The sequence below is a fragment of the Petromyzon marinus genome, chromosome 34 (assembly GCF_048934315.1).
Source record: "Petromyzon marinus isolate PM22_M1 ecotype Great Lakes invasive population chromosome 34, UKy_Petmar_22M1.pri1.0, whole genome shotgun sequence".
Taxonomy (NCBI): Eukaryota; Metazoa; Chordata; class Hyperoartia; order Petromyzontiformes; family Petromyzontidae; genus Petromyzon; species Petromyzon marinus.
The window spans coordinates 4,295,391-4,308,300 of NC_133700.1; the positions used below are offsets into that span (position 1 = coordinate 4,295,391).

Sequence of the window (12,910 nt, forward strand, 5' to 3'; positions counted from 1 at the left end):
CGGCACCTTCCCTGACGCCCACAGAAAGGGAGTTTCACAACATTCGTGCGATCCACCAACCCTTGCCTCCAGTGACGGATTACAGGCATGCACCACCACCGCCCAGCTAATTATCCCTCCTGTAAGAAAAATGTTGCCGTGATGTCTTTGATTATTGCTATTTTCCTAAGCACGTACTGTTTTGGCATGTTAATTGATTCTCTTGATTTCTGGATATCGTTGGGGGTAGGGGGGGGGGTTGGATAATTAAACTCTTCTCAAAATCTTAACACCTGCAGAAGGTGCGAGATTGCTGTGGACCCACCCACAGTTATAACAACCACCCACTTTTAATTCAAACATTAATTCGAATTGCGACAGGTACATTCAGCTTGGCAACATATTTATTGCTTAGCTGCATAGGAGTGGGGCTCAAGAAGTGTGATGTCCGGCAAAACAACCCCCTACCTCCTCGCGGTGCCGGACGGGCAACTCTGTCGTGGACAGCGCTGTGGGGGGAGATCCAATTTTGATTGGCTCCTCCCCTCATGGCATATGTGTCCACCACAGGGGCTAAACGGGGGCTCTGGACGGGTGCGAGGGGCTGGTAACCCCTCCACCTTCAATTAATTACCACGAAACTACGAATTAAACTGAAATATGTAACAACTAAGCTTGTGCCGGAGGCCCCGGGGGGCCAGGCGTCTATGACGTCTCCTGGCCAAACCCCAATTGGCGGAGCCAGGAGATTGAATACCTACCCTCGGGGCTACTCCAGAAACAACGAAAAGCCACTACGGTTGGCCACGTGGAATGTTCGAACGCTCACTGCAGAGGAGAGGCTGCCACTCCTCTGTCGGGAGCTGGACCGGTACTGCCTGGATCTATGCGGCATTCAGGAGGTCCGGTGGACCGGCTCTGGCTCCTGCCACCATGAGGGGTGGACAGTCCTCTACTCGGGGCAGCAGACTGCCAAACAACAGGGTGTGGGTCTTCTTTTGAACAAAAGAATGAAGGGGGCGTGGGAGCGTGGCGGTGAGGTGTGGGAAGCTGTAAGCCCCAGGCTACTTTGGGCTCGCCTTCCCATCAACCGGAGGCGAGGAATGGTGGTCGTGGTTACTTATGCCCCCACCGAAGATGAACATCCGTGGAGGGATGCAGGCAAAGCCGATGAGTCAGATGCCTTCTATGACCTCCTGTCACAGGTGCTGGCTAAAGTGGCCCCTCGGGATAGAGTCATCATGTTGGGTGACTTCAATGCCCGAGTTGGTCATGATACTGGCACCTGGTCTGGAGTGATTGGAGGGCATGGGCCAGATCAGCTCAATAACAACGGTAGGAGGCTGCTAGATTTTTGTGCAGCCCATGGGCTTGTAATTACCAACACGCTGTTCCGGCATCGGCGCATCCACACAACATCATGGATGCATGCCGGGTCCAAGCAAGAACATCTGCTGGACTACATAGTGACGGACCAGCGAATGCGAGCCCATGTCCTTGACACCAGGACCTACCGTGGAGCTGATCTGCCCTCTGACCATCGACTAGTCATCTGTAAGATGCGCCTGCCATTCTTCCACTCCGGTGGTGGGTGTACACCCAGGACCCCATTCCAACCTAAAGTGGCCTGGTCTCAGTTATCTGATGAAAGTTGCAAGCGAGAATTTCATCATCGCTTGCGGCTGGGATTGGCATCGTCCCCGACTCCTCCTGATGTCGAGGGTAAATGGGCGAGGTTTAGGACTGTGACTCATGCAGCTGCAATGGCTGCTTTGGGTACGCGGTCCAGACCTCCCCAGACACCCTGGATGACAGAGGAGTTGTTCACGATGGTTGAGAAAAAGCGACAGGCCCACTGTCATCGGCTACAGAATCCCACGTCAGAGAATGAGGAGGCTTACCGCAGCCTTCGCTCGGAGGTTCGGAGAGCCGTGAGGCGCTGCAAGGATGGGTGGTGGTCGCGGATCGCTGAGGAGATGGAGTCTGCCTCAGTGGCCCGTGATCACAAATCTCTATTTAACTCCATCAAAAAAGTAACCTGCAGCGCCACACCTATTACCATCATTAGGGGAAAAAACGGTGATCCAATTTCCGACCCCCAGGAACAGGTTCGCAGATTTGCTGAGCATTTCTGTGAGGTCCTGGGGGAGGGAAAATCCCTCAGCCAGGAAAACATCGTGGCACAAAGTGAGGATGACCCTGCTGAGGCTGCGGTGCCTCAAATATTGGATGAAGTCACCCCCTGTGAGTGGCTGGCTGAGGTGCCATCTGCTGAGGAAGTATTGAAGGCGATCCGGAGTCTGAGACCAGGAAAGGCAGCGGGCAGAGATGATCTCCCAAGCGAAATGCTGAGGGAGGGTGGCGTTTGTGCACAGACTGCCCTATATGACATCATAACAACAGTCTGGACCACTGGACGGGTTCCGCAGGATTGGAAGGATGCCCTGGTGGTCCCCCTTTTTAAGAAGGGGGACCGCACAGACTGTAACAACTACAGGGGCATCTCACTCCTCAGTGTGCCGGGAAAGGTCCTGGCAAGGATTATTCAGCATCGCCTTGCCAGGCACGCTGAGGAGAGGCTTGCGGAGCCCCAATGCGGTTTCAGGAAAGGGCGGTCCTGCACAGATGCCATATTTTCTGTCCGTCTGCTACAGCAGAGGTGTAGGGAATTCCAACAAGACCTACATCTCTGCTTTATTGACCTGGTCAAGGCCTATGATACCATCAGTAGGCCTGGGCTCTGGGTCGTTCTTCGTGCTTTTGGAGTACCTGACCCTCTGCTCACGATCATTAAGGACCTTCATGATGGTGAGCGGGCCCGGGTAAAACTACGTGGCCGGGAGTCAGAGCCATTCCCTGTACACCTTGGGGTGCGACAGGGATGTCCTCTGGCTCCCACATTATTTAACATCTATTTTGACCACGTAGTTCGTGAAGCCTTCAATAGCTGTACCGGGGGAATCTCCATATGGTACAGATATAATGGGAGGCTAATCGATGCCCGGGTGCGGTCAAGGGATGGCTCCCTATTGCTCAACCACGTTATGTATGCTGATGACTTGGTAATAGCTGCTCAGTCAGAGGAGGAGTTGGAGACGCTGCTGCTGAGACTGGAGCGTGCCACTAAGAGGTGGGGCCTTACCATCAGCCCCACCAAAACTAAGCACCTGCCTGGGTATTTTGTACCATCGGACACTCCACCCCCACAACTCCCAATCGGTGATGGGGCAGTTGTGGAGAGAGTGGAGAGTTTCCCATACCTGGGCAGTGTGCTTATGACTGGCTCCAGTTTAACAGCAGAGGTCTCACTCCGAATCAGTCGAGCGGCAATATCTTTTCATCAGTTGCGTAACGCTGTGTGGAAGCTACCTGGTCTGTCGCTCCGCACTAAGCTTCAGGTCTTCTCGGCCACGGTCATTCCCTCCCTTCTCTACGCTTGCGAAACGTGGACCCCCCTAATGGAACATCTTCGCCGCTTAGAAACATTTAGGCTGGCCTGCCTACGATCCATCCTGGGTTTAACCAGACTGGATTGCGTGAGGAGCTCACAAATCCTTGAAAGATCTGGGCAGGGTCCCATCGGTGAGCTCCTCCGGCAGGCAAGGCTGCGATGGCTGGGTCATGTAGCCCGCATGCCCAGCCACCGCATGCCGAAACAGCTTTTGTTTGGCCGGATTGAGGGGGCTAAGCGGGCGCGGCACGGGCTAGAGAAGAGATGGAGTGATGTGGTACAGGAGGACGTGGAGCTGAGTGGACTTGCCGATGACTGGTACCAGCGGTGTCAAGATCGGCCTCTGTGGAGGAGGCTCGTGAAGGATGCTACTGGGCAGTTGGAGGCAGTCGCCCTCCAACAACAACGGAGGGCGGAGGAGCGACGCTCACAACAGCGAGCGGAGCGCCGGGTGGCTAAAGCACAGCAGGTTGGCACAGTAGGGGGCACAGGTGGTGCATCAGCCAGTCATCTCAGTCAGTCGACCCGTGGCACCTGGGTCTGCCCCGTGACCTCCTGCCAGCGGGCGTTCGACACTTCACGTGGCCTCAGGGTGCACATAGCCTGGCACAAGCGTCGTGGTGACGTCACCGCCACTTAGTGGCGAATGGCGGTTGTTGTTGTGTTGTTGTTGTCTGATCGTATTGATTCTTTAAGTAGCCTGTGTGCTTGCCGACAAGTTTGTGCAAGGGTACTGCATCACTGACCCTCCACGAGCGAGGAGCGTTTAATAGTTAAACCAACGTGGATGTGAAGATTGTCGTTTTCAACAAGGAGGGTTAATCCGCAACTCAGATAAGCTGCCTCACCCCCTCTCCGTGCAACTGAGCGGTTAGGCTGGAACGGCACCCACGGGCGGACCAGGAGCCAGCATCGTGCTCCGTTGTCGTGGCTGATGTTCCCACGTTAAAGCAGCCACTCATTTAAGGCCGAGATGGCAGAGATGGCCCGGATTCAAATATTCTTTGCCACCGATGTTAACTGTGGCAGGGAACTAAACTGTTAGCACGGTTGATGAGCACGGTTGGCTACGTACTATGCAAAAGAAGTTCAACATATATACGTACGGGTTATAGCATAGCACTATAACCACTGCACCACTACTCTCTACAAATGCACACAAAAGACAAAGATTCCCTGAATAGCATGAACAGACTGTTAGGGCAAGTGCTGTGAGTGAGCACTTATGAAGGCCGGCACGGCACACGAGGGGGTTGGTGGCCAACACCGCACCCGGCTACCTTTGTCTCCCCAGTGCTGATGTTTACACGCTGCACCAGGTACTCATTTAAAGCTGAGTCAACCTAGGAGAGGCCCAGTACCAGTTTAGATAATCGCCACTGTTATTGGCCACGAGCAGGTATCAAATTCAGGTCGCGAAGTTCTTAGCACAGTACACCAACCACTGCACCACCGCTCCCCATACAAGTGCATACACACGTACATACGCGCACACAAGTGTACAAACACGCACACACAAGGATCCTTTCTATTGCCGTAGAGATTCTCGGGGCAGGTGCAGTTAGTGAGCAGCTATTTAGGCTGGCACAGAGCATGAGGGGGTGGCGTGGTCAGCACCCCGCCTAGCGGCCTTCGTCTCTCCAATGTTGATGTTACCAGATGTTACCAGATCGCACCAGGTTGCGAAGTCGATCTAGGTGAGGACTGAGGATCAATTCGGATAATCGCCACTGATGTTAGCCGTGGCCGGGGAATCGAACTCAGGTTGCCTAGCTCGTGGCCTAATGCGCTGGCCACTATGCTGAACACTCCACCCCCCTTGTGCACGCACGAGTACAAGCACGCGGGCACGCACGGGGGCACGCACGCACGCACGCACCCACAAGCGAACAAGGGCCTCTCCTTTAGTCTCTTTAGACCGTGGGGGCAAGTGTTGTTAGAAATGGTGAGCTTTTCTGGGGGAGGCCACGGTCAGGTTTAGAAGAGACGAATGGGCAACCAATCAAACGCGCTGGCTGGGGGTTGTACACGTTGAAGCTGTGCCGCTGAAATAATAGTGCACGGAGCTTATCGCCATGGCAACACTTCCAAGAAAACAAGACCATCTGAATCTGCGCGGCGTCTCTCAATGTGACCGCGTCTTGAGAGGCTGAGACACACACGCACGTACCGACAACACGGGCAGAATAAAATGGGGGAGCAGAGTGCGCGCCGTACCTTCAGGGGTAGGTACGGCACCTCGATGGGAATCCGCACTTCCGTTGGCTCGAGGAGCTGTGGTTGTGAGGGTGGAGAAGCCTGCGGGGTGGGCGGTGGGAGGACGAGCGAGGGCAAATGGAGAGGCGATGGGAGAGATATACAGATCGGAGGAGTGAAAAGAGATGGAAGGGGATCACGGGAGGAAATGAGAAAGGAGAGGTGATCGGAGAGATTCGGAGAACGTGAGAGAATGCAGAGGGGATGAGATTGGAGGGGGTGTGAGACAGAAGAATGAGTGGTGATGGGAGATGAGAAAGGAAATGAAGATGAGAGAAGACGGGAAAACAGAGATGAGATGAGAGGGAGTGGAAATGGGACAATTTATGAAAGTGAAAGGAGATGGGAGAGGAATATGAGAGAATACCGGAGAGATGAGAGGGAGAAGACGGAAAGGGAGAGTTGGGGGATGAGAATGAGAAGAGACATGAGAGAAGCAATGATGGGAGAGGACTAGATGTGATGAGAGAAGGAGGGAGGGAGAGGAGATGGGAGGGATGACTAAGAGAGGAGAAAATATAGCAGATGGGAGAAGAGATGAACGATCAGCTGGGAGAATGGGGAGCGAATGATGAGAGAGAGGAAGAGACAAAAAGGTTGGGAGATAGGGAAGGAAAAAAACCCATCAAGGAACATAATTAGGAATTGAGGAGAGAGATAATAATAATAACAACAGGGCTATCATTCGCATGTTTAATCCACTACATTCTATTGTTTAGAATTCATCCTCGCCACGGTCTCACGTCAAACGATGTACCATGCGTACCGGAAGCGGGCGCGTGTTCACGCATGCTCGTAACGTTGACCTTTATTTAACGGGTAAGTCACGCGGAGATTACCATCTCAAGCGAAGCAGAACTGGCCACGGGTGCATCGCAATATCAAGAGAGGCACGGCCCAGAACATTGCCAAACAAAGCGCGCGCGCCATCAGATTTGCCCCTCGCAGACTGCCCCGCTGCATGTTCTCCCACTGACGTTGAAAACTGCCACGCGTGGTGCAAGGCTGCGGCGCATTTGTACGCAACTAACCGGGCTGCCCAATACAATCTGGATGAAACCGTCTTCTTTGGTTCTTTCGGTAAAGTCACGTAGAATGAGAATAAAATAATAAAATAAAACAATAAAATTCTCACGACGTTTCGGCCACAACACCAAGCGGCCTTCTTCAGGTGAAGGAACAAAAAACTGTCGGGACGCTTGTGTTGTGGCCGAAACGTCGTGAGAATTTTATTGTTTTATTTTATTCTCATTCTACGTGGTGACTTTACCGAAAGAACCAAAGAAGATGAATCCTTGCAGTCACGAAAGCTTTAAATCGAAATTGAATGAAACCAGTCGCAAGGTTTGCCAGGTTTTAGAGTAACTGCTGCTGGGGAAGAAGGGTCCTGCAACTGAAGAATGCGTTCCTGTTATCACTTTCACGTCTCTTCCGACGAATTCAATTTATAATTATACTAAATAATAGGGTATATGAGTGGTGGTGCAGTGGCGAGTGCACTGCGTTACAAACCTGGTGACCGGAGTTCGATTCCCGGTCATGGATAACACCAACTGTGATTGATATCTGAACCGGTCCCATGTGAATCCTTTAACCAAAACCACGACTCACCAGCATGGTGAAGTATGGTCAAACAGCCCCCTTTGTGTTCAATAAGGAAATGGGGATGCCTTCAAGTAGTGAAATGGCAATGGGTGCAATATTTTAAATGTTAAATAAACACAAGACAAATTTTAATTAAATTTAAACAGGGTAGGTACTGTGACTGCATGCTCATTAATACTGGTATTATACTGAACACAGCGGCGGAAAATATATTGACGAATCAATTCTTACACGCATTTATTTGCATGTGAAGGAATTGATGTTTGATTCACATACGTTCATATATGTTGTATGTAGTGGGCTGAGATGATCCCACCAGCCTTGATCAAGTGGCTAAAGTCCACACGTGCTTCACATGTGCAGTGCCCTCTTTGCTCAATTGTATTTCCTAAATCCCACTGGCGCTTCGGGACTTGTACTTGTGCGAGGTGCGACATATCGAGTAACTAATGATGATGATAAATTCACCGCAATGTTTAAAAATAACCCATTTGGTAAATCCAATCGTGACCCTAAAGTGGGACAATTCACGGAATTGCGAGGTGGATGAATCATCGCAGCGACTTGCCCTAATAATTGTCCAAGTGATTTCCTGCTGAGATGGGCAGTGAGGTTGTGCTCACCTCTTTAGAGCCCACAGCCATTGGTGGAAATTCCACATTCCTATGGTGGAGGCCAGCCTATCCACAGGAAAACCACAAATGACTTCCCCACAAATCGGTCTGAACGTTTCCCGCTTGAAAAACTGCGCATGTTACAAAATGTTTATTATAAATATTTTATCGACCCCCGGAGGGATGATGGGCTAAGTCAACCTCCAACCAGGGTTTGAACTCACAACATATCGATAGCAAGCCGCTCGCTCTACCACTGAGCGACCGGGCTAGTTCTGGCATCGCCCGGTATGTATGTTGTACTTCTTTCGCGGCCGCATGTAGCCAACCCTGCTAATCAAAGGTCTCTCTCCACGAGAGATCCTTATGACAGAGTCTTGAGACTTTGTTTTTTTCCCCATGACGATTGTTGGAGAGAATGATTCTGCAGATCCGCACAGAGGGAGTCCCAATCCAGCACTGCAGGGGGCTGATGCCACAGAGTGAGTTCCAACACAGGCAGTTGGTGGGGGGTGGTGGGGGGGGGGCTGATACCATTCCTGACTATCGGCGCAGAAGAAGGAGCGACCTGTCACCATGGCTTTGAGCAGTAGAGCGGTGGTTCCCAACCTTTCTGGACCGCCGTGTAGTCAAAACTACAGGACGGTGTTTGTGAGAAAGCATCATATCTGCAACAGGTACGCAGAGCACTTCCCACACACACACACACACCTAAAGACAAAGATCCCCCGTATAGCCTGAATAGACTGTTGAGGCAAGTGCTGTTCACGAGCACCTATGAAGATCAGCATGGCACACGGGGTGGGTGGGTGGCCAGCACCACGTCCGGATGCCTTTGTCTCCCCAGTAGCGATGTTGACACACCACACCAGGTACTTATTTGAGGCTGAATGGACGTAGTAGAGGCCTAGGACCGGTTCAGATAATCGTCACTTGTGTTGGCCGTGAGCGAGAATCGAACCCAGTTCATAGCGCAGCGCGCTAATCGCTTCAAACCCACGTTCACACGCACATAAATCTTCATCTTGACGCATTCTTGGCCAATTCCCTTTCAGTAATAGATTTTAATCTCTGCGATGTGCTCGTAAAAATGCCAATAAAAAAATTCCAAGCATTCGGATAAACCGTGCATGTTAAACGTCCTTACAGGACTCCTATCAATGCATATCTCACATACGAGGGAGCGAGTTGTCACTGTTGTCATGTAAGGTGCACAATGGATGTTGGCAATGGTGGCTCGTATGAGGCTGCGTGTGCAATGCAGGGTACGCAAGAGGCCCTGCTAATACCGAACAGTCACCACGGGACACTCTTCCTCTCACCGCACAACTCCTTTCGCACCATTCTCACTCCGCTCAATAGCATCCTCATGCGGTCTGCGTTCAGTACAACGGAGCATCCTCACGCGTGCATTCCCCACCAGTAATATCAACTTCGACCGTCTCGTCTAAGCCATTCATAGCATCCTCGGTCTGCATGTGCAGGCTGTGTGCACCATTCACAGCATCCTCACACAGCCTGCCTATAGCAACGCATTGCATCTTCACTCGCACAGCCAGCACCTACCCATCTTAGCATTCTCACACAGCCTGTCCCCACTCAGTCTTCTCAGATAGCCAATCCCTACCCGTCATACAACCTGCACACAACCAGACTCTCTGGTCATAGCATGCTGAAATAGCTTGCCTTCACCGACCATAGCATCTTCACACAGCCAGTTGCTATGATTTATAGCTTTCTCACACAACCAGACCCTGATCACACAGAATCTTCACACAGCTAGCACTTGCGTTGCATCCTCACGAGAGCCAGACCCTCCACTCATAGCATCCTCACACAGCTTGAACCTAATAATCGTAGCAAGTTCGCGACCATCAAAAACAAATATCCCCTGTATAGCCTTCACAGAATATTCGGGCAAGTGTTATTAGCGAGCACCTATGAAGGCCATCATGGCATACAAAGGATGGGTGTGACTAGCACCACACTCGGCCACCTTTGTCTCGTTCGTGGCGACACTGAGTCGACCTAGGGGAGGGCCCAGGACCGGTTCAGATAATCGTCACTGGTGTTGGCCGTGAGCGGGAATTGAATTCGGGTTGCCGGGTTCGCAGTGCGGCGTGCTAACCGCGGCACTCACACACGCACGCGCACCTTCACGACTCATTGCACCTTCGCCCAGCTTAACCCCACTCCCTAACAGCATCGTCACGCAGCCATTCCCTACCACTGCCAGTGTCCTCAGATAGCCTGCCCCGACTCACCTTGTCCTCAAATAGCCTGCCCACTGCCACGGGCTTGAATGACACTGGAAGGATCCTCTCTATGGAGATTTTCAAAAGCCTCTCCTCTTCTTCCTCTGACTCATCTCCACTCCACGTCGCTTCCCTCTTCGCCGCCACGTGCCCTGCTCACGACACACGAGCGCACACGGACGCACACGGGCACACACGAGCACACAGGACCGGCACCCAGTTGTGATAAATGAGCCTATATACATCCTAGCTCATCAGACATTGATGCCAAAGCAAGCAGGGTTAGTAGTTCAATGGGCGACTGCGTGGGAATGAATACCAAATCTTGAATGCTTGGGTTGTAGTGTGTCAGGAGATGACACTGCAGCAGTGGAATATTTGATCTATCCGTAAGGAGCTTTAAGTGCCATCCTCTCGCAATGCGCGGGTTTCCTCCAGGTCCTGTAGCTTCCGTCCGCCCATTAACGTAATTGGCTGAACATCCCAATGCGGGATCCTTTTGAAAATCACAAATAAACTCAGCGAGGCTTTCGCGGGCAAATAAAGGGTATCATTATTTCTTATTGTGATTATTTAGCGTCCGTAGCAAGCGTGTACATTTGCATACAAGCAACAGAGGGCGGTGTGCGTATGTGTTAGTTACATCTGGCCGTGAGCTAGTTACATCTTGCCGTGAGCTAGTTACATCTTGCCGTGAGCTAGTTACATCTTGCCGTGAGCTAGTTACATCTTGCCGTGAGCTAGTTACATCTTGCCGTGAGCTAGTTACATCTTGCCGTGAGCTAGTTACATCTTGCCGTGAGCTAGTTACATCTTGCCGTGAGCTAGTTACATCTTGTCGTGAGCTAGTTACATCTTGACGTGAGCTAGTTACATCTTGCCGTGAGCTAGTTACATCTTGCCGTGAGCTAGTTACATCTTGCCGTGAGCTAGTTACATCTTGCAGTGAGCTAGTTACATCTTGCCGTGAGCTAGTTATAGCTTGCCGTGAGCTAGTTACATCTTGCCGTGAGCTAGTTACATCTTGCCGTGAGCTAGTTACATCTTGCCGTGAGCTAGTTACATCTTGCCGTGAGCTAGTTACATCTTTCCGTGCGCTAGTTATATCTTGCCGTGAGCTAGTTACATCTTGCCGTGCGCTAGTTATAGCTTGCCGTGAGCTAGTCACATCTTGCTGTGAGCTAGTTACATCTTGCCGTGAGCTAGTTACATCTTGCCGTGAGCTAGTTACATCTTGCCGTGAGCTAGTTACATCTTGCCGTGAGCTAGTTACATCTTAACGTGAGCTAGTTACATCTTGCAGTGAGCTAGTTACATCTTGCCGTGAGCTAGTTACATCTTGCCGTGAGCTAGTTACATCTTGACGTGAGCTAGTTACATCTTGCCGTGAGCTAGTTACATCTTGCCGTGCGCTAGTTATAGCTTGCCGTGAGCTAGTCACATCTTGCTGTGAGCTAGTTACATCTTGCCGTGAGCTAGTTACATCTTGCCGTGAGCTAGTTACATCTTGCCGTGAGCTAGTTACATCTTGTCGTGAGCTAGTTACATCTTGCCGTGAGCTAGTTACATCTTGCAGTGAGCTAGTTACATCTTGCCGTGAGCTAGTTACATCTTGCCCTGAGCTAGTTACATCTTGCCGTGAGCTAGTTACATCTTGCCATGCGCTAGTTACATCTTGCCGTGAGCTAGTTACATCTTGCCGTGAGCTAGTTACATCTTGCCGTGAGCTAGTTACATCTTGCCGTGAGCTAGTTACATCTTGCCGTGAGCTAGTTACATCTTGCCGTGAGCTAGTTACATCTTGCCGTGAGCTAGTTACATCTTGCCGTGAGCTAGTTACATCTTGCCGTGAGCTAGTTACATCTTGCCATGCGCTAGTTACATCTTGCCGTGAGCTAGTTACATCTTGCCGTGAGCTAGTCACATCTTGCTGTGAGCTAGTTACATCTTGCCGTGAGCTAGTTACATCTTGCCGTGAGCTAGTTACATCTTGCCGTGAGCTAGTTACATCTTGCCGTGAGCTAGTTACATCTTGCAGTGAGCTAGTTACATCTTGCCGTGAGCTAGTTACATCTTGCCGTGAGCTAGTTACATCTTGACGTGAGCTAGTTACATCTCGCCGTGTTAATAATGTCGGCAGCGCTTTGTGTTCTGGGAATGTGCAGCCTGGATTGCGGTCTCCACCGCCCGCATGAGGCGGTGGCTCCTGCACGCTCCCTCGCCTCCTCGTGACAGCTTTAAACCACAATTGCAACAAAAGGCATGGCACACTCTACCCCGTCAGGGCCCGACACCCGTAATTACAGCCTTTCTTTATCCACAAGCTGAAACGAAGCAACATTTTAATCATCTCCCGGGTAAAAAATGTTTTTACTCTATCAATACATTTAAAACGTAATAATAGAAATGCAATTTACGTATTCGTAATAAGAGTAATGGTGCGCTGGTGCATACTATAAATCTTCCGACCTGCATTCGATTCCCGGCCACGGTTAACATCGGTGGCGAGTGATGTCTGAACTGATGCAGTGGTTAGCGCACTGTGTTGTGACCTGAGTTTGATTTCTGCCCATGGCTAACACCCATAGCATATGATATCTGAACCACTTCAAAGTCATCTCCTCTTCACGGGCACCATGGTGGCAAGATGTTAACTGCCTCGCCTGGTGTAAAGGAGGTCGTGAATTCCCTGACGCCTGCAAATTTGGAGTTTGCATGTTCTCTTCGTGGTCGCGTGGATTTTTTTCTCC

The 12,910-nt window shown here is 51.0% G+C and overlaps 1 protein-coding gene across 1 annotated transcript in view; it reads right to left on the bottom strand.

Annotated features, from left to right (window-relative positions):
- Positions 1 to 12,910, bottom strand: part of CFAP221 (cilia and flagella associated protein 221) — a 62,248-nt gene that overhangs the window by 13,672 nt on the left and 35,666 nt on the right. The window contains exons 15-16 of the mRNA XM_032965451.2: positions 10,170 to 10,312; positions 5,648 to 5,728 (exon numbers count right to left, since the gene is read on the bottom strand). Coding sequence (XP_032821342.2) covers positions 5,648 to 5,728; positions 10,170 to 10,312 — 224 coding nt within the window. The remainder of the gene's footprint in view (positions 1 to 5,647; positions 5,729 to 10,169; positions 10,313 to 12,910) is intronic.